The sequence below is a fragment of the Nicotiana tabacum genome, chromosome 11, assembly GCF_000715075.1.
Source record: "Nicotiana tabacum cultivar K326 chromosome 11, ASM71507v2, whole genome shotgun sequence".
Classification (NCBI taxonomy): Eukaryota; Viridiplantae; Streptophyta; class Magnoliopsida; order Solanales; family Solanaceae; genus Nicotiana; species Nicotiana tabacum.
The window spans coordinates 163,578,510-163,599,991 of record NC_134090.1 but is presented as its reverse complement, the minus strand read 5'-3'; the positions used below and the strand labels follow the sequence as shown (position 1 = coordinate 163,599,991).

Here is a 21,482-nt window from a genome sequence, read left to right as displayed (position 1 = left end):
TTGTCAATTCAATTGCAATTCACACGTTAGAAAACTATTCATACTGCCCATTTTTAAGTAAGTCAAACAATTATTTTATTTAAATATCTAAAAAAAAGTTCTTTCCTTTTATATCCCTATTTTTTTTTTATAGTAAACGCTTGTATAATTAATCTCTTGCCCTCGATTTATCCGCAATGATTTAACTTATATACAGTCTAAATAAATTTTATACTAGTAATGAAGTTAAAATCAAAGTTGTTCTTCGAAAAATGACTTTAGCCTAAAAGCGAGGAAAGTCATTTTTTCATTTTAATATGGTAACTAAATATTAGAATAACTTACTCGAAAAATATTTATTTTATTGTAAAAAAATGACACCAAATAGTTATTCTAGAGTACTTCTATTTAGGAATTATCCAATGGATCCTGAATTTCAGTTTTTCAGGACTTTGTGTCCTGAAATTAAAATTTTAATTCAAATTTTCAAAATATAAGTATTGGCTAATTCCTAAATAGCAGCTCTAAAATGGTTATTTGTGTACTTTCTCCTATTTTAGTGAAACAAAAGGAACGGGCCTTTCTAAGTGGGCTGCACTATGATAACGTTCGTCCTATTATGAGATGGAATTAACCCAAATAACTGCTCACCCTACTACTTAAACTATAAATAGCCGATGAATGTATAATATATGTATAATTTATATGTTACATGTGTATAATTGTGTATAATCAATATATAATCTATGTATATGGCTAGAAAAAGTAAAGAATTAATATAGCTGGCTATTTGTGTAAAGATCCCTTCATTAAAGTTATAGCCCATTGTTGAATCCCAAAAAGACAAAAAAGAAAGCCACGTCATATATCCTCGTAACACAATGTAAGTAAGATTCTTAACCGTTGGATTTTGTTCCAATCCATAATCTTCAACCGCTCATTTAGTATACTTTGTTTTTTTTCTGGTTCAGATATTCTCTCTTTAGTTCTTTGATTCCTAGTTTTTGAGTAGCAATTTTCTACTGTGCTTTTGAAGCTGACACTCTTCTTTCTTTGTAGGGACATCTCTCTCTCTCTCTTTCTCTCTTTTTCACTGTGTGTTTGTGTGTGCCATGGCAACTGAAAGCTTCAACAAACCTCCATCATACCCTGAGGTAAACCAAGCTTTCAACTTTCCCTTTTTGCTTTTTTCATTTTTTTTTTGCATCTCATTTTTTAACATTTTTAGATCAGAATTATACCCCTAAAGTCTTATATTTTCAAACAAACACAAAAAAAATGATTTTTTTACCCATATTTCAGTGATTTTTTTCTTAATTCTTGATGAAAGATGTAATCTTTAAAGTTACATGCAAGAACCCTTTAACCCTCATTGTAATATAAACAAGAAAAAAAAATTCTAGCCTTTTGCCTTTGTTATGGGTAATTCACTTAATATTTCTCTAATTCTTCAGGACTTAGTGCTTGTAAAGTTTGAGTTTTTGCAATTGTTGCTCAATTCCCTAGAATTTTTTTGTAAAAGAAGAAAAAATCAGCAGTTTAAAGTTACTATTTTTACTGTTTTAATGGCTCCCACATGAACATATATGATATCAGGAATGCTTTTTTTAACAGATCTGCATGTTTGTTTCTTGAAAAAGAAAAAAACACAAGAATTTCAAAAATAAAGATTTGGGTTTTGTTTTAACAGATGATATATGAAGCCATTGAAGCACTAAATCAAGAAGGGGGTTCAAACAAGTCATCAATATCTACTTACATTGAATCAAAATATGGAGATCTGGGTAAAGATCATTCAGAGTTTCTAACTTTACATTTGGACAACATGAAGCAAACTGGAGAGCTCATTTTCCTTAAGAACAATTACATTAAACCTGGTTCAGATGTTCCTCAGAAAAGGGGTAGAGGCAGACCACCAAAGCCAAAAGTTCCTTTACCACCTGGTGCAGAATCTGCAGAAATTGCATCACCAAGGCCAAGAGGAAGGCCAAGAAAAGATCCCAATGCACCACCTACTTCAAAGAAGCCAAAGCCAACACCTGCAGCCCCAAATTCCACAGGGAGGCCTAGGGGTAGGCCTAGGAAAGTTAGGCCACAGCCTGCACAAGATGATGATGATGTTGAGGAAAGCTGAAAAATAAATTGTAGGCTTATTGTTGGACTAGATCTGTTGATGGTGATGACTCTAGTTATGACTTAGTTGTCTTATTTTTCTTTTTGTTTAGGTATTAGTATTCGCTTTTGTCAGACTTGTTGTCGTGTGACCAGGGGTTAGGGATTCAAAGCGGTACAAGTAGTCTCTTGTAGAAATGTAATGTAAGACCGTGACCAGTAGACTGATGTGGTTTGGTTCTTTCTCGAATCCTGTCAAATCCTGTTTGCTATCAGTAGACTGATGTGGTCCGACTCTTTCTCAAATCTTGCGTGCAGTGGTAGCTTAGTGTTGCAGCCCTTTTATTAGTATGATCTCCTCTTGGTTAATGCCTCACATGTAGTGGATTATTACTTTCTGTAGTTCTAGTAGGATTGTGTATGTGTTTAGCTCTTTGTTCAAGATTCACTGTAGAGAGATCTGTAATCCTTGTTACTATGTGTAATTGCTGCACTTTTCACTCTGTTATCTATATGTTAAAATTAGAATGCATCTTTTTGAAACTGTCCTTTTACCATTGAAGTATCTTAGTTTTGAGTTCTAACTTGTCCCAAAGGTATGATTGATTACAAGATTAGCATGAGCCATATACTTTTGTTGGGCAAATTCATCATGACTCGTGCTTTTGTGTTGTAGTATTAGGTTATTTGATGAATTAGTAGAAGTTGAATTATTGGATGCCACCATACTTTTTAAAAAAGACTTTTGAGTCTTATAATTAAATATTTTTCAAACTTTTTGAAGTTTGATTGTTTGGGCTGAGGCGTAGTTATTGAGAATATAGTACACTGGTGATTTGGAGTTAGTTATTGATGGTAACTGCTAAAGTGAGTTTCTAATGGAGCTCAAGTGGGAAAAAAATAAAAGAATATTATTGGATAAGAGGATAATGAGATGAAGACATTGTAGTGGATTAAAAGGTCATGAATTAACAGGTTTTGTTGGACAAGAGACATAATGTGTAAGAACTAGATTGTCTCTATATGGAGACATTATCTCTTATCCATATAAAAATTGTTACTATAATCATGTCTTTATCTAAGGCAGTTAAGGTCCCACTTAAGGTTGGAATCCTGATCTATTAGGACAAGTCCTTTGATGCCTCCTAGTGGGAGCAGCAGATTGTTGGAATCTTCTTATGCGTGTTTGTATATGAGTTAAAGGGTCAAAACTTCTTGGTGGTGGAAGCTGTGATTGGATGCAATGAAGAATATTTGAGAGTGTCACTCAGAAGAAGCGAATCTAGAATTTGTAAGTTCGTGTTTGCAGAGTTTATATATTGAATGTATGAATAAAGTATCATATTGAAAGTTGATAAAAAAGAAGAAAGCTATATATAAGGTAGGGATACTTTGCGGAATTTTAGAAAAAATTAGTTTGGCTCAAAACGAATAGTATTATATCACACTAAGTGGGGCCAATGACACAAATAACATTGAAAGAAGCTGGTCTTGAACTTTTGACATTTGAGGCAGATCACTTGATCAACGTCCAAAACTTTTAACTTTTGACCTTAAGTTTGTCTATTGATCAACTGATCGCCCCATCGCCAAAAGTTAAAAACCACCGTTTATGGTGTTCTATTTCTGCCATTTTCTGCACTAAGTGAAGAGTGTCTTTGAATTAGCTTAGTCCATTCTGTTTCTTGGTTAATGACCTACTTTATCAAGTATAGTTTGAAATCAGTAGCAAAAGTAGACATTCAACAGAAATATGAAATCAATAAATTTTGACAAGGGGGTAAAGTTGGGAAATTGGCACATGTCAAGAATCAGGACCACCCCTAGTTTAATGCTCATCTTTTCAACAGAAACTGCAGTAGGATGCTGTGACAACATAATGGTCCATCATTATGGTCTTGTCTTAGTACAGCTGTAGAATCTTGCCAAAGTTGTGCTTTATGTTGACATACAAGGACCAGAGAGTAGCACCATTGTTTGGATATTGCCATTCACTTGTTCAATTTTTTTTTTTTTTTGATATAACTATCTGGTATTACATACACATTAATCCGATTAATCCATATTCAATATCATAGAGGGTCCGAATGAATACTTTCCTACCTTCCTAAATGAACAATTCAACGGCCAAGAGGTTGCAATTCAAACAGTAGTGTCATTTGCTTTTAATAACAATTCAACGGCCAAGAGGTTGCAATTCAAACAGTAGTGTCATTTGCTTTAGTGCACTGTGCTGCCTTTTTATTAGGGAAAAATTTAAGAATAGTCAGATTTACAAATGGTCGTTCAAAAATAGTCCGGTTTCAAAAGTAATCGAAATTTAGCCACTTTCATGTAAAGATAAATGGGAACGAAAAAACTGTTTAAAATCCGGAAAAATGCTCCAGCATAATATACTGGAGTTCCAGTATAATATACCAGTCCGGCATAATATACTGGAGTTTGGAGCACCGGTGCTCCAGTTTTCAGTATATTATACTGGAGCTAGCAAAGTATACCGGTCCAGCATAATATGCTGGAAGTTCATACACAGGTGCACCGAACTCCAATATATTATGTTGGACCGGTCTCTATTGCAGCAAAATAGTGGCTATTTTTCATTGACTTGGTAAACGCTGGCTATTTTTGAATGACCAGTCTGAAAACTGGCTAGACCGTGCTATTTGAATGCCAAAGCTAGTTTTTCAAGGTGAGGGTACCTTGTTTCGGTATCGATTAAGGTTTTGCTGATATAGTAAATCGGAGATTGCGTACCTTCGTTTTTGCGGACCAAGACTGCGCTTACCGCAACTTCAGAGACCGCTAGATACACAAGTAGACATTCACCTATGTCTGCCTTGACGAGTAGGGGTGGCGAAGATAGATACGCTTTCAGTTTTCTCAAGGCGTCGACGCATTCTGCATTCCATTGCAGTCTGTGGTCTTTCCTTAGCGCATTGTAGAATTTATGGCATCTATCCGATAATCGTGAAATGAACCTCGACAGGGCGACTATTCATCCTGTTAATTTTTGCACCTGCTTTTTGCTGGCCAGTACCTACGGTATTCCATCGATGGCTCTAATCTGGTCCGGGTTGACCTCGATACCCCTTTATGACACTAGAAAACCAAGGAACTTTCCTGAAGTTATGTCGAAGACGTATTTTTCGGGATTCAGCTTCATCCCGTATTGCCTCAATATCTCGAAGACCTCCTTCAGATGGCCGATGTGATCCTCTTTCTTTGTCGATTTTACTAGCATGTCGTCGATGTAAACCTCCATGGTCTTACTGAGTTGTTCTTTGAACATCTTGGTGACTAACCTTTGATATGTCGCCCCCGCATTCTTGAGTCTGAACGGCATTACCTTGTATCAGTACGTTCCTCGGTGACTGATGAAAGTGGTCTTTTCTTGATCTTCTTCAGCCATTAGAATTTGGTTGTAACTGGAATAGGTGTCCAAAAAGCTCAGTTATTCGTGCCCCGCTGTTGCGTCGATGAGCTGATCGATGTGCGGTAATGGAAAGGAATCTTTCGTGCATGCTTTGTTCAAGTCGGTGAAGTCAACACACATCCGCCATTTCCCGTTCTTCTTTTTTACCATGACCACATTGGCGACCCATTGGGGGTATTTCGACTCTCTAATGGAACCATTGGCGAGTAATTTATCAACCTCCTCGCTGACCGCCTCATTGATGGTGGCATTGAACTTTCTCCTCATTTGCCATATCGGCGGGTAAAGAGGATCAACGTTCAGCATGTGTGTGGCGATATCCCTTGGGATTCCTGGCATATTTGAGTGAGAAAATGCAAATAAATCGGCGTTGTTAGTTAAGAACTCACGATATTTACCTGGTTCCGAGAGGTTGTGTCCGACATAAGCCTTTTTCCTGCTATCGGTATTGTCTAGTTGAATGGGATCAAGATCTTCTACTGTTGCTTTGCAAGCTTCTTTGACGTCCGGGTCTTTGATGGCTTTTACTTGTGCGTCGGGTTTGGTTCCCGACATGACTGATTGTTATGCCTCCGCACTTTCCCCTTTTAGTTGTTTGATGTGTGTGCAATCTTGGGCTATCCGGTAGCATTCTTGGGCGGTGCGTGGCTCGCCTCGGATGCTGAATATCTCCCATGGGGTGGGAAATTTGATTACTTGATAGAAACTCGACGGGACGGCGCGCATGGCGTGTATCCATGGTCGTCCTATGATGGCATTGTAGGTTGTTTCTTGGTTCATGACGTGGAATGACGTTTCCAGGGTGACTCCTCATGCCAGGACGGGCAGCACTATTTCCCCAGAGGTTCGTTCCACTGCGTTATTAAAACCCGTTAGTGTTATACAATGCGGTATTATTTTATCCTCGAGACTCATCTGCATGAGAACTCGTGGGTGAACAATACACACGTCGCTTTCGTCATACATCGTTATTCTTTTTACATCGGTATCTGCGATGCGTAAAGTTATAACCAAAGCATCATAGTGAGGGACAGACAAAACGTCGGTATCCGACTTATCAAAAATGATACTGTCTTTGAGGTCGTCATACCGTTTGTGGGCAACCGTCCGTTTGAATTTATGTGTGGTGGTGAATTTCACATGGTTGATTATCGTGTCGTTGCTGCCGCCAATGATTATTTGTATAGTACGAGCTGGTGATGGTGGTTTTGGAGGTCCTTGAGGTTGATCGCGTCCACGAGTGAAGTTGGCCCTTCCTTGGTTGCTCAGCAGTTCTTTCACGTATCCTTGGTTTTAACATTCTTACCACTTCTTGTAGCAGACCTATGCAGTCTTCGGTATTGTTTCCTCTTTCCTGGTGGAATTCACATAGAACGTTCGATCTCTTGGTGCTCGGATCCGACTTTATCTTTTGCGGCCACTGCACCTTCGTGCCGAGCTTTTCCAGTGCGTACACAATTTCTGAAGGAAAAACACAAAAGTTATGAGCAGATAACAGTGGAGGCATACCTCTTTCGTTTCGAGGGGGGGGGGATGTGTCGAGGCGCGACGTCTGCATGTTGTGGAGGAGGGGGATTGGGTGTTCGGATATAGGGCTGGTGCCTTTCTCGGTTGAAACATGGTAGTTAATCCCTTCGACCGTCATTGCGGCGATCTCTCCTTGTCTCGGTTTGGACTGATGTTAATCGCTGGAGCGGACCGTTCAGGTCATCCTCATCTACTCTCACTTCGGCGCAATAGGCATTATGGATCTCTTCCCATGTAGTAGGGGTACTTCATGAGTCTACTTGGACCCGTTTCTATTCAGCCCATTTTGAAAGGCTGCTATTGCCATCCCTTCTGACACGTTCGGTAGGCTCATCCTTACCCTGTTGAATCGGGCTAGGAAATCCCGAAGTCCCTCGCCCGTGGTTTGCCTGACGGCGAAGATATCGTTGACCCTAGCCTCTGCCTTTTTCGCCCCCGCGTGAGCGGTGGCGAACTTATCTGCCATCTCTTCGAACGTTGATATCGATCGCGCTGGTAGTTAGGAATACCATGTCAATGCTCCCCTTGTCAGAGTTTCGCCGAACTTTTTCAGCAGTACAGACGACACCTGTTCCTTTGATAGATCGTTACCTTTTACTGCGGTAACGTAATGGATTAAGTGATCCTCCGGGTCCGTAGTGCCATCATATATTTTTAAATATGGCGGCATTTTGAAGGTCTTCGGAATAGTGGGGAGCTGCCCCTTCGCTATATGGTTGTTCGACGAATCAGCCTACATCGCGTTTTGGTAACAACTTTGGAGCGCCTGGTATTTTATCAACCCTTTCCTGATGTTCCTTCATCTGGTCGCGGAGTGTTTTGTTCTCGTTTTCCATCTCTTCCATTTTCTTTAAGATGGTCGTAAGTGCATTGTTGCATGCATCAACAACAGTACGGGTGTTACCTGTTCGTTTAGTGTCTGGCTCATCGGCAACAACTGCGGTTTCTGCAGGTAATATGTCTTCGATATCTCTCTGAACGGGTTTCTCGAGCATGCTGCTCAAGGTGTTTGTCAACCATTCTTCTAATAGCCTTTTCACGGCCGGTGGCGCTTCTCCTGCTGCGGATGTTGAGGTTTTCCTCTCGCGCAAGATCGTTAGATCCTCGTGCGAGGGAGGTGAGATCTCTCCCTCAGGTGTAACACTTGGTGTTGCATTTTTGTTGTCTTCTCCACTGGCTTCGTTGAGGGAATTCAGGAGGTTGTTTGTGACACCTACTATTGCCTTTAGCCTTGTTTCTCCCTTTCCCGCCATTGTTAGCCTTTATGAAGCTAAAGAAAAGTGATTATTTCTTTCAAGAATCTAGATGAAAACTACGATTTCAGCTATAGAAATCCCCACAGACGGCGCCAAATTGTTTGACTCAAAAGATATCGAAACTTTTTTGAACAAATCAATCAAAATTGAAGGGTTAAATCTTAGCTAAGTATAATAATCTCTAGATTGGAAGATAGGTAAGGAGAAGATGGGTAATAAGATTTCTTTATAGATCTGAATCAATAAAATCCTTTCAAGAACACTTCTCATTCATAAGTAGAATAATAGCCGATATTCTGAATCCCCCCTTACAAAGTTATGGTTCGCTATATATATAGGGAGTGAGTCTCCTCTAAGCTGTAAAAGATAGATTATAAGGAATATTCGAAGGAATATTCTTAGTATCCCCTAACGGGCCTATATATTACAAGAGTCGTACAATCTCTTATTTGTCTCAAGGTCGTCCTCTGCAAGGCGTCAGGTTATGGGGAACTCGTCGTTTCGTCGTACTCGTCGATGGTCATGGGTGTTCAAATTTGGACCCATACAATGACAAACTGAGGGAATGGCATCAGAATGCTAAATGAACATTTATGAATTCATGAACATAATTACACGACGCAAAACTATTGCACAAAAGAATTTGCAACTGCACTTTTGATGGGGCTTCAGATTGTACATTGTGGTGGTTGATATACAAAAAAGAAGATATTGTACAGGGGGGTATGGATAATAAAGAATTATGACGATTTCATACATAGCCATCATAAAAAAGAAGAGAGAAAAAGCACCTTGGAACAGAGTTGTTAATCGGGACCAGTTGCATCTCTCTTTAATCGTAATTTCCCACTTTCATCTCTATTGAAAAGCTTCTCAACTACTTCATCCCAGTTAGTTCTTGCATCACTGCACTGCGCTTTGTTTGTCATTGCATCTTCCTCCTGTTTCTGAGATGACTCCTCAGTTATACTCTCCGCGGATTCCTCTTCATCTGCGTCCACAGCGTGTGGTATGTTTAAACTGACAGCTCTTTCGAGTGCATCCTTGTGTTCTTTTTCTAATGTCTTCAGCCTTTCAATTTTCTGCACTTTGGGGGGAGTCGTAGTGGTCTCAGCACTAGCCTCCTTAAGTCTCTGCAAGGAAGAGTTTGCTTAACTAGATCAAAATTCGTCCGACACATGAGCAGGGGGGGATGTAGCATAGGAGTACCGGGTTCAGACCCGGTACTTTCAATGCAGAACATAAATTTGTGTGTAAAATCCACTAAAATTACAACACATAGTAGATATGAACTTATAACTTTAAAAATACAATGAGTTTCATGCTAAAAACCTTAGAGGTTGAAACCATAAAGTTTAAATCCTGGATTTGCAAACGAGGATTCATATAGCTAACCCCAACTGATTGAGGATTGAGACATAGTTGATTGTTCGATAAACGTAACCACCAGTTGTGAAAAGCGCTCGCTTTAGCGCTTTAAGCATGAAGCGAAGCGAGGCCGCCACTGTGTTGCTTCTGTAGGGTGAAGCGTAATAGGCAGGTTGAAGTGGTCTTCTTCTTCTTCTCATTTCAGTGCTTAAAATAGCAGCGAAATGCTGCCAAATCTTTTTTGCCCTTCAGTTTTTCTTCTTCATTTTCGTTTCAGTCTTAAAATTGCAGCGAAATGCTGCCAATTTTTTTCTTCAGTTCTTCATCTTTTGTCCTTAGTCTCACTGCCAATATTTTAGCATTGGTAGTTATATTTGTTGTATGTAGTTACATGTGTAACATATGTTGTCTATACAGTATTTTTTTTAAAATTCCACTTCACTTCAAAAAAGTGAGCGCTTCGCTTCTCGGTTCACGCTTTAAGCGAAAAGCGATTTTCCTTACTTCACGCTCTTCACAACACTGGTAACCACTGAAAGAAGACAACAATGACTTGCAAGCATGCAGAAATATAGCACGGATGACTATACACCGGTTTTGCCACTATGCATTTCAGGATCTTAACATTGAAAGATTTCACTGGAACTGAGCTGGAAGACATTCTAGATCCATCATATCAGCACGTAATACAGATGGAGTAGAGTATTTCTAGACTTAAAGAATGGAAGGCAAGGGGACGCGACCAAGCCATAAGTTCATACACGCAAATTACCATATGTTACCCACAATTTAAACTTCTATGGAATCGCTCCCAAAAAGGTGTTGCGGAAGCCAAATCTATATAGTGTGAATAAGTCACAACTACTATACCAAAAATTATGACAGCCACCAAATAATAAATAACACAATAAAGCAACAATAAAGGGAACACCAGAATTTACGAGGTTCAGCTAATTTTGCCTACTCCTCGGACACAACCAATATTTTATTTCACTCCAAAAATACAAGTGAAATAATACTAAAGAGAGAAGATACAAATGCCTTAAACAGATGAGAAGGCAAATGAGAGGTGTGTATCAATCCTAAACATTAGGCCTTCTTTTATAGGGGAAAAATCCCCTCCAAACTTAACTCCCAACCAATGTGGGACTTTGGCATTTTGCCAAACTTCAACAAATCTCCACCTTGGCAAAATTCCACATTTTCAATTCTCTCTCAATAACAAATTTTGGTTGTGTCTTCATCTTCAATCTTCAGTGTTCAACAATGTTGATCAAATCCAAACAATGTTGAAACTTGACCGCAGTCACCACCTTTGTCAGCATATCAGCAGGATTCTCTGTAGTATGAATTTTCTTCACCGTGACTCCACCTTTTTCTATGACTTCTCGTACGAAATGATACCGAACATCAATGTGCTTCGTCCTTGCATGATAAACTTGGTTCTTCGCTAATTGAATAGCACTTTGACTATCACAAAAAATTGTGATACCTTTTTGTTCAACACCAAGCTCCTTTAGCAATCCTTGAAGCCAAATTGCCTCTTTCACAGCATCTGTAATAGCCATGTACTCTGCCTCTGTTGTAGACAAAGCAACTGTTGACTGCAAAGTAGACTTCCAACTAACTGGTGCCTTTGCAAAAGTAAACACATAACCAGTAGTTGATCTTCGTTTGTCCATATCACCCGCAAAATCTGAGTCACAATATCCAACTACAGACTGATTGTCTTCCTGCTCAAAAACTAACCCGACATCTACAGTATTATGAATATACCGTAGAATCCACTTCACAGCTTGCCAATGCTCCTTCCCTGGATTGTGCATATATCTGCTAATAACTCCAACAGCTTGTGAAATGTCAGGCCTTGTGCAAACCATTGCATACATCAAGCTACCAACAACATTTGTGTATGGTACCTTTGACATATACTCTCGTTCAGCTTCATCCATTGGCGACATAGTAGTACTTAGCTTAAAATGGGAAGCAAGTGGAGTACTAACTGGCTTAGTCTTGTCATCTATGCCAAAACGTTGAAGTACTCTCTTCAAATATTCCTTTTGAGATAAACAGAGTTTCTTTGAACGTCTATCTCTAATTATCTCCATGCCAAGAATTTTCTTTGCCTCACCCAAATCCTTCATCTCGAACTCGTTCTTCAGTTGAATCTTCAACTTATCAATTTCTTCCAAATTCTTGGAAGCTATCAACATATCATCAACATATAGGAGAAGATATACAAAGGAACCATCTTTAAGCTTGTGCAAATACACACAATGATCGTATTTGCTTCTCTTGTACCCTTGCCGCAACATAAACTCGTCAAATCGCTTGTACCATTGTCTAGAAGATTGTTTCAATCCGTACAACGATTTTTCAAGTTTGCACACCATATTTTCTTTTCCAGCAACTTTGAATCCTTCTGGCTGAGTCATGTAGATTTCCTCCTCCAAGTTTCCATGTAAAAACGCAGTTTTTACATCCATTTGAACTAGTTCCAAATCCAATTGTGCTACCAAAGCCAACATAATTCTAATGGAGGAATGTTTTACAACTGGAGAAAACACTTCATTGTAATCAATTCTCTCCTTTTGAGCATATCCTTTGGCCACCAATCTTGCTTTGTAGCGAACATCTAATTGGTTAGGAAATCCTTCTTTCTTTGCAAATACCCATTTGCACCCAATTGCTTTCTTTCCCTTCGGGAGATTGGCCAATCTCCATGTATGATTCTGATGAAGGGACTGTATTTCATCATTCATGGCAATCCTCCACTTATCTTCTTCTGAACTTTGGACAGCGTCTTTGTAAGTAGTAGGAACATCATCAGCTACAATTGAGGTTGCACAAGCAACCGTCTCTATGAGACGAACAGGTTTCGTTATTGTTCTTTTTGGCCTGCTGGTTGCTATTGATTCAAGTTGTTGTTGAGATTCCTGAGTTGGAATCTCCTCTACTGGCTCTCCTTCCAGAGGGTAATCTTCATTTGTTTCCTCCTCTGCTTCTTGTGTAGGAAAAATAAATTTTCCCTCAAACTCCACCTGCTTAGAAGCACCTTCATTTTGTTTGGTATCTTTTGTTACCTTATTTACCATAGCAAATTCATCAAAGGTAACATCTCTGCTGAACATTACTTTCTTTGTCATAGGACACCATAAGCGATATCCTTTGACTCCAGAAGTAATTCCCATAAAAATAGCCTTCTTTGCCCTTGGATCCAATTTTGACTCCGTCATATGATAATATGTAGTTGAGCCAAACACGTGCAAAGAGTTATAATCTACAGCAGGTTTTCCGTACCATTTTTCAAATGGTGTTTTGCCATCAATAGCAGCAGATGATAGACGATTAATGAGGTGGCATGCATATGTAATTGCCTCAGCCCAAAATTCTTTGCCCAAGCCAGCATTGGACAACATACACCGTACCTTCTCTAGCAAGGTCCGGTTCATACGTTCTGCCACTCCATTCTGTTGTGGTGTATGTCTAACAGTGAAGTGTCGGATGATGCCATCATTTTCACAGACCTTATTGAAATGATCATTTTTGTATTCACCTCCATTGTCTGTGCGAATACACTTGATTCTCCTGCCTGTCTGATTCTCCACCATCATCTTCCATTTGAGAAAAATTCCCAACACTTCATCTTTGCTCTTCATTGTATACACCCATACTCTTCGGGAAAAATCATCAACAAAGGTTACAAAATAGTGCTTCCCACCCAATGAAGGTGTTTTGGAAGGACCCCAAACATCAGAGTGTACATAATCCAAAATGCCTTTAGTATTATGGATCGCTGTACCAAATTTAACCCTTGTCTGTTTCCCTTTAACACAATGCTCACAAAACTCCAAGTTGCAAGCCTTTACTCCTTTTAACAATCCTTGATCTGATAGAGTTTTCAAGGATTTTCCTCCAGCATGTCCCAAGCGCATGTGCCATAGCTTGGTTGCTTCTGCCTCTTTGTCGTCACTGGATGTTACTGTCGCTGTCCCAATAACTGTACTGCCACGATAGCGGTACATATTATTATTCTTCCGATTAGCCTTCATTACCACTAGTGCACCGGAGCATACTCTCATCACTCCATTTTCTGCAATGATTTTGAACCCTTTTGATTCTAGGGCTCCCACAGAGATGAGATTCTTCTTCAAATCCGGTACATATCGAACATCTATCAATGTTCTGATCATTCCATCATGGTTCCTTAATCGTATTGAACCAATGCCATATGAGGTAAGAGGGCTGTTATCCGCTGTATGGATGACTCCATATTCTCCTTCTTGAAATTCCACGAACCAGTCCCTGTTGGGACACATATGATAGCTACAAGCCGAGTCCATCAACCATATGTCTGATGATGTTGATGACTCTGTTGTAACTAATGAGAAGTCTGAATCATCACAATCAACTACATTTGAATCCATAATAGCCTTTCCATTGTTATGTTTGGCCTTATTCTTCAACTTCGGACAGTCTTTCTTCCAGTGCCCTTTTTCTCGACAAAAGGCACATTCATCTTTGCTGGGTCTGGATCTTGACTTGGATCTTCCCTTCTTTGTCCTCGTTTGATTTTGAGGACGACCCCTCACAAACAGTGCTTCTCCTTCTCCGCCCTTCTGTTTTTCTCGCTTTCTTTGTTCATAGCTGTACAAAGCTGAACAAACTTCTCTGAGAGAAATTTCGTCATTTCCATGGAGTAGAGTAGTTTCAAGGTGCTCGTACTCATCAGGAAGTGACGCCAACAACATTAAGGCCAAGTCACCATCATCATAAGTTGTATCCATATTTTGCAAATCTGTGACCAACTTATTGAAACTGGTGATATGTTTATTCATCGTGGTACCAGGAACATAGGTGAAGTGAAACAGTCTCTTCTTCATGTACAATTTATTTTGACTGTTTTTCTTCAAAAATTTATCCTCCAGTGCTTTCCATAATTTACTTGCAGAAGTTTCCTTTGTGTATGGATATTTCTGCTCTCTAGCAAGGTAGGATCGAATGGTACCGCAAGCAACACGGTTGATAATTCTCCAATCTTCTTCTCCAATAACATCTGGTTTCTTTTCTTCAATGGCCAGATCTAGCCCTTGTTGAAAAAGGACATCTAGAACCTCGCCTTGCCACATCCCAAAATGTCCGGACCCGTCAAATATTTCGACCGCAAATTTCGCATTTGACACAATTCTTGTCATAAGCGAAGATGCCAATGATGGCGTATTGTTGACACTTGATGTAGATTCTTCTTGTTTATTGTCCCCCATATTTGACACAAATATTATTTAATAGCTGACGACACAAATCAAGATTATTTCCTTTCTGATGTAGAAGATCAGACTAAGCTGCAACTACAGAGCATACTCAGACAGAACCTTGACTCAGTTACCAAGATAAATCTTTTCTGATGTGGAAGATCAGACTATGCTGCAACCACAGAGCATACTTAGACAGTACCTTGGCTCTGATACCAATTGTTGCGGAAGCCAAATGTATATAGTGTGAATAAGTCACAACTACTATACCAAAAATTATGACAGCCACCAAATAATAAATAAGACAATAAAGCAACAATAAAGGGAACACCAGAATTTACGAGGTTCAGCTAATTTTGCCTACTCCTCGGACACAACCAATATTTTATTTCACTCCAAAAATACAAGTGAAATAATACTAAATAGAGAAGATACAAATGCTTTAAACAGATGAGAAGGCAAATGAGAGGTGTGTATCAATCCTAAACATTAGGCCTTCTTTTATAGGGGAAAAATCCCCTCCAAACTTAACTCCCAACCAATGTGGGACTTTGGCATTTTGCCAAACTTCAACAAATCTCCACCTTGGCAAAATTCCACATTTTCAATTCTCTCTCAATAACAAATTTTGGTTGTGTCTTCATCTTCAATCTTCAGTGTTCAACAATGTTGACCAAATCCAAACAATGTTAACACTGTTGTTGCAAAAACCTACATCTTCCAGCAAAGGTAAAATCCTTTGCTCAATCTATTTCCAATTTCCATGCAGGTAGTGTCATTTGACTACATTTCACTGTACTGATTATTTCAGAAAGTCTTGTTAACTTTTTGTGGGATAAAATCTTAAAAAGATCCGTTTGTGTCCAAAAGCACATATATTTGGTTCTCTTTTATGAAGACAACCACTCCTCTTATCAATGACAAAATGACTAGGTTTACGCTTTTGTCTTTGGAAATTTTCACGTGATGAAAGCAAGGCATTTGCTTCTTAACGTGTTTTGCCACGAAATGAAATCATAGATGACCAACTGGAGTCCTTCCTTCACAAAGGAAAAAGTATGTTGATGCTACTTACTGCTAATGCTTTTTCAGATTCTCTTTCGATCCAAATGATTCCATGATCAGCTGTAGCATTGTGTGACAACACGATATGCTCAAATCTTCCGTCAACTGGGATGGCAGTTCTAACATCTGGAGGGTACCTCCCACATCTGTCAAGCAGGAAATTGCACATCAGGAGTATTAAAGCTTCACTGTTGAAAAAATATCATAAACACTGAGTGCTAATATCATAACCAAGAGGAAATCTTTACATCGTCCTAACAACAACAACAACAAACCCGGTGAATCCCACAAGTGGGGTCTGGGGAGGGTAGAATGTACACAGACCTTACCCCTACCTTCAAGAAGACAGAGAGGCTGTTTCCGGAAGACCCTTGGAAAAAACGTTTTTTTTCCTAAAATGGCAAAGTTGAGAGCCAAAATGGTGGAAAACCCCATGGTCTCATCTGAAAATATTGTGCTGTAGCATCGTCTGTACAATAATCGTAAATGCCTAAGCGAGCGCCGACAGTTACATGAAGAGAATAAATACATCGTAGCATCAGAAAACACAAATAGGAAACATACGGATAATGAAATTCGTTAGGTAGCTAGTCTGAAAATCCTGGACATGAGAGAAAGAAATGAACCAAGAATCTATTCGTACTACTAAAGGTTCTTATCTCTCCCACTCTAAACCAACTCATGGTGCAATTTAGGGAAAACAACAGAAGAGGATAACGATTTTTTAAGATTAACTCAAACTAGGGAAACAAAAGCAATAAGGCTAAAATGCTTCTTGTCCAACTAGTGAGAATAATTCACCAATATCTGAGGACTGAGATTAGTTCAACTTTATTCTGCACTCGTCTATTTAATAGGAGATAAAGATGCCGATGCATTTCATATGAAACTGTTCTATACTATCTTCAATAATTCAGGGAACTAACGGAACACAATGCCTCTATTTGTCAGGGTTAGTATATCCTAATCAGTGGATTTAACAAGATGAGGACAAAGAATATTGTCAAGATCGATAGTTGAACGAACACCACTTAAGAGCACAATGTTTCGGATGACTCATACTAGTTGATAGTGGCAAGCATCAGACCCCAACACCAATTCGATAGACTTATAAGCCGGGTTGTGAAACATAAACAAGGAAATCAAGACATCAGAATATTAGAAAGGAATGAGATCTCGTCATGCACAGAACTGAGGGAAGATAACACAAATCAAACGAAGCACGCAATGACCACAAGCAATGGTCGGCGGTTCTGTGAAAGTCACACCGACAGAGGCTAGGTTATATCATATTCACTAGTTTGCATTACTTTGACAGTACATAGCACACTAGCAACACTCATCTGAATGTGCTTTACCTGCAGAATTTTCTTTCTACAATGTGATACATACGGCCTGGTGCATAAAGTCTTCTTGGATCTCGGAGTTTTCTGCCCTCAGGAATGAAGGTATCTCTCAAGCATACCAAAAATATCAAGCACGGTAAACTGTTGAAAGCATTAATGCCTGGTATAAGAGATAATTATAGCAATCACGCAACGGCAAGAAATCAGAGAATATAGAGAAAGTTTTATTATGCACACAGAGTGTGGATTTAAACTAACCAGAAGATGGATTTAAATATATCTTCAAGTGGGGTGGCTGTTCTTGGCAAGAAATCATCCTGTTAGGAAAGAGTCATGGTTACGTTGTAAATTCACTGGATGTGATGGTTCATGAATTTCTCATGGCAAATTAGCACATAAATATATAATGCCTATAGATCAAGATGCCATCTATAACAGGAGGCACTTAAATTTACAGCCGAAAACAGATGAGATGATGCTAGTTGAACTGTCTCAATGTACTTCAAGTCTTCAACTTCTCACTCTTGGCAGTAAATTCCAAAAACAAGAGATAGTAAAGATTCAACTTTACTGTAAATCAAAGGAATGATTAACTGCTCATTACAAAAATTGGTTCTTTCCTTGTAGCATTTGCAGACTACATTATCCTATGCCCAATATTTATCAGCTAAATCAACTTACTACATTACTCTGAACCCGTTAGTAATTAGTCCCTAGTCGATCTCTCTTTTCCCGGTTGAACCGACCACCTCACCACTTATTAATAACATCTTCCAGAATACATTCCCAATATTTAAGCATTCTCTGCATGAGCAAATGCAGCATATGAAGGCAGTTCCAATCAATTCGAATTACATACAAGATAATTTTTTTTGAATATTCAAAGTGTGTGTCACGTCCGCATTCTTTGCCACAAAAGAATAACTGGTGAAAAGTGTATTACCTACGCACTGACTCAAAATTCTGGATTAATTTCCGACACTTACCTGCAATACCACAGAGTGTATTATATCAGCATACTTAACAGCCAAGTTGAGTGACATGCACCGCGCTGGTGCAACTGCATAACACCTTAAAAGACTCCTCGGGATTCCCCCTAATCTATCCTTATGATTCGCCACAATTATTGTCAGCAACGACGCCACACCAGAACCCAAAGAATGCCCTGCAAAATAGATGTGGCAAAATCAACCAATTTTTCGTAATCCGCCCAACCGTTGGGATAAACTCGAAATGACCCATTAAACTATTGGTTCAAAGTAGGATGACTTGTTGTTGACTTTACTCCAGCTTGAACTTGAAATGACCCATCAAACTATCAGGCTACCAGACGGGTAAAAATTCATCCCAACTCCAAAAATACAAAATTACATTTGGAGGTTGGAAATTATACAAACTTATAAGAACTTAAGCTAAAAAAGGGCAGCCCAGTGCACTCGGCTCCCGCTATACATGGGTCCGGGAAAGGGCCGGACCACGAGGGTCTATTGTACGCAGCTTCAGCAAGAGGTTATTTTCACGGCTCGAACGCGTCCTGGTCATATGATAGCATCTTTACCAATTACATCAAGGCTCCCCTCCACATTTTTCACATTTTTTCCAAGATGCAAAAAAAAATATTAAAAAAGAAGAGGTTGATTCATGTTAAACAGGTTGGATTATGACCCATTTTAACTCGCTCAAAATTTAATCCAACCAGCCTATTTTGCTATATTTACCTGCAAATATCATCTTGTAACTCTTCCTATTCTCAATCCAAAGCTTCTTCAAAGTATCAGACTCATTATTCAAAACCCAAACCGCAGATTTCAACAACCCATGATGTACATACCCTCCATCAAACATCTGTTTCCCCAACCTATTATCCAACAAAACTTTGTAATCACTTTCGTTCAGTAAATTCAACCCACGAATAGCGACTACAATCTCTTGGTGCTCGTGATCACAGTAGATCAAATACGGAGGTGCATTGCCAGATGTTTGTTCATATGTGGCCCGTTTAATGACCCAATCGGGGTTTAGCCTGTACCCACCCTCCGGCGGGTACTTGGGGCTACGGAGGTTTGGTTCGTTTACTGCTAGAATTGTACGGCAGATACGTGGAACTGGTTCGAATTCCTCGTAGGTAGCTGTTGGCCACGTATCACTGTCGTCATTGCCGGTGTACGTGCAGCGTTTCCATGCCCAACGGAGACAACCTAAAATCAACACACACTCAGCTCCACAAGCTACTGACATTAGTTACCGTTATGTGAGCTCAAATGATACTTAACTTTTTTGCAAGGAAACAAAGGCGACTCAATAAAATTAATGGCATCAAACCAATTAATGCAACTGAACTCAATGTAAAATTGCTTTTGGTCTTTTCAAAAGGAAAGTTGGGGAAGTAGCTGGAAGTTTCACGTGTGTGATAGAGAGGATTGACTGATTTTTATTGGAATGACAGAGACGTGAGGGAAAGTGTTGTATACTGTATATTACAGAGAGGATTTTGATTCTGGTTCTTGTCTTAATGTCTAAGTATGTGTTTTTCCTTTTCTTGATTTTTGTATGAAAAGTTTGAAGTCTTCTGCTGCATCATTGTTAGTTGGTGATGAATAAGTTTTGCCTCGGCATTGCTGGACACCAACTGTTTCTGTTCGGACAATTTTTAAATACTCCTTCCCGTTTCAAATTTAAAAGAAAAAAATACAAGGTCATTTATCCTTCCGTCTCAAATTAGATGTGGTTTCTAAAATTATATTAAATTAATTATTTTTTTCCTATTCTATTATTAATATTAGTTGTTCTTGAAAACTATAAATATCACAATTACAAGTAAATATTTTATGTAAAGAGATTACATCTTAAAATATAAATAATGGTAAAATAGTAAAAAAATCTGTCATATTTAATTTTTGTTAAGGAACGTATAAAAATAAATATGATAGATAATTTGAGACGGTGTACTTAACTTCAGAGGAGAAAACAACGACACAGCCGATGATACTTTTTAAGGATGTGAATAACATAACTTCTACACCATTAATTGTATTCCGAATTCATCAAATCTAAAAGGGAAGTCAATCCTATGGCCTATTACAGCAGAGGTCTAACCAAGTGGAATAAGAGCACATGCGGATGTCTTGTTCGACAAATTAACTAGCTGGTCCAGGCTTGTGAGTTGTCACGTTATTAATGTTAGAGGTCGTTTGATAGAGTGTGTTATAGAAAATAATACATGTATTAACTTTGTGTATTAGTAATGCTTTGTTTGGTACACTTTTTCAACCTATGTATAACTAATACAAACATTAATTATACACTCTATTTGGTATTATCCTATGTATAGCTAATGCATAGAAAACCATGGCATTAGCTATACAAAGGCTATTAATGCATGCATTAGCATGGTTAAAGACAAAATTATCCTTAAAGTCCCTTAAGTTAAAGAATATGGAGGGCATTTTTGTAAACAATTAAATTTCTTAAAAATTATGCAATGCATTTTAATTTTTAATACACTACACCAAACAATGCATAAGAAATAATCTCTATATAATTAATGTTTGCATTACTAACCCATGCATTACTAACCCCTGCATTACGAATGCACCTTATTTAGCATTATTCTTATACGCCCTACCAAACGACCCCTTAGTGTTTCTTGTTCCAACAATGTGAATAATGCTGTAAGTAACGGCACGACTAAGTCAACGTCTACTTCTCCATATGGACGTCTGCAAGATGTAAAAATTGCACGGTATAGTCAGTTTCCGGACTGATCATTCAAAAATAGTCAGCATTTACCAAGTCAATGAAAAATAATCACTATTTTGCTGCAACTGAGACCGGTCCAGCATAATATACTGGAGTTCGGTGCACCTGTGTATGAACTCCAGTATATTTTGCTAGACCGGTATACTTTGCTGGTTCTAGTATAATATACTGGAGACTGGAGCAACAATGATCCAATCTCCAGTATATTATGCTGGAGTTCCAGCATACTTATCCTGGAACTCCAGTATAATATGCTGGAGTTCAAGTATACTTATGTTGGAACTCCAGCATAATATACTGGCGTATTTTTCGGGTTTTGAACGGTGTTTTCGCTCAGATTTATCTTTACACAAAAAGTGGCTAAATTTCGATTACTTTTGAAATT

General features: G+C 38.7%; 2 protein-coding genes across 3 annotated transcripts; one reads left to right on the top strand and one right to left on the bottom strand.

Annotated features, from left to right (window-relative positions):
- The first annotated feature begins 959 nt into the window (after positions 1-959).
- LOC107783486 (HMG-Y-related protein A-like) lies at positions 960-2,634 on the top strand. The gene is made up of 2 exons (XM_016604462.2): positions 960-1,133; positions 1,670-2,634. Exons 1-2 carry the CDS (start codon positions 1,092-1,094, stop codon positions 2,111-2,113), a joined length of 486 nt encoding a protein of 161 aa, XP_016459948.1. The 5' UTR covers positions 960-1,091; the 3' UTR covers positions 2,114-2,634.
- Positions 2,635-8,589: 5,955 nt separating this feature from the next.
- LOC107805292 (uncharacterized) lies at positions 8,590-19,957 on the bottom strand. 2 transcript variants are annotated; one of them, XM_075225670.1, is made up of 7 exons: positions 19,057-19,957; positions 18,325-18,503; positions 17,597-17,655; positions 17,351-17,479; positions 16,003-16,138; positions 9,099-9,440; positions 8,590-8,864 (listed from the first exon to the last, which is right to left on the bottom strand). In XM_075225670.1, exons 1-6 carry the CDS (start codon positions 19,574-19,576, stop codon positions 9,114-9,116), a joined length of 1,350 nt encoding a protein of 449 aa, XP_075081771.1. In that variant the 5' UTR covers positions 19,577-19,957; the 3' UTR covers positions 8,590-8,864; positions 9,099-9,113. The 2 variants fall into 2 exon arrangements, with proteins under 2 accessions (XP_075081771.1, XP_075081769.1); XM_075225668.1 differs by lacking the exon at positions 8,590-8,864 and having other exon boundaries at positions 8,937-9,440.
- Positions 19,958-21,482: the final 1,525 nt, after the last annotated feature.

Excerpts from the sequence above, each read along its gene's own strand:
- LOC107805292 (XM_075225670.1), bottom strand. The coding sequence starts at position 19,576 with ATGTCAGTAGCTTGTGGAGCTGAGTGTGTGTTGATTTTAGGTTGTCTC. Across the intron at positions 18,504-19,056 it reads TTACAAGATGATATTTGCAG|GGCATTCTTTGGGTTCTGGT; the intron begins GTAAATATAGCA and ends TCTATTTTGCAG. Across the intron at positions 9,441-16,002 it reads AATCTGAAAAAGCATTAGCA|AGACTTAAGGAGGCTAGTGC; the intron begins GTAAGTAGCATC and ends TCTTCCTTGCAG.
- LOC107783486 (XM_016604462.2), top strand. The coding sequence starts at position 1,092 with ATGGCAACTGAAAGCTTCAACAAACCTCCATCATACCCTGAG. Across the intron at positions 1,134-1,669 it reads AACCTCCATCATACCCTGAG|ATGATATATGAAGCCATTGA; the intron begins GTAAACCAAGCT and ends TTGTTTTAACAG.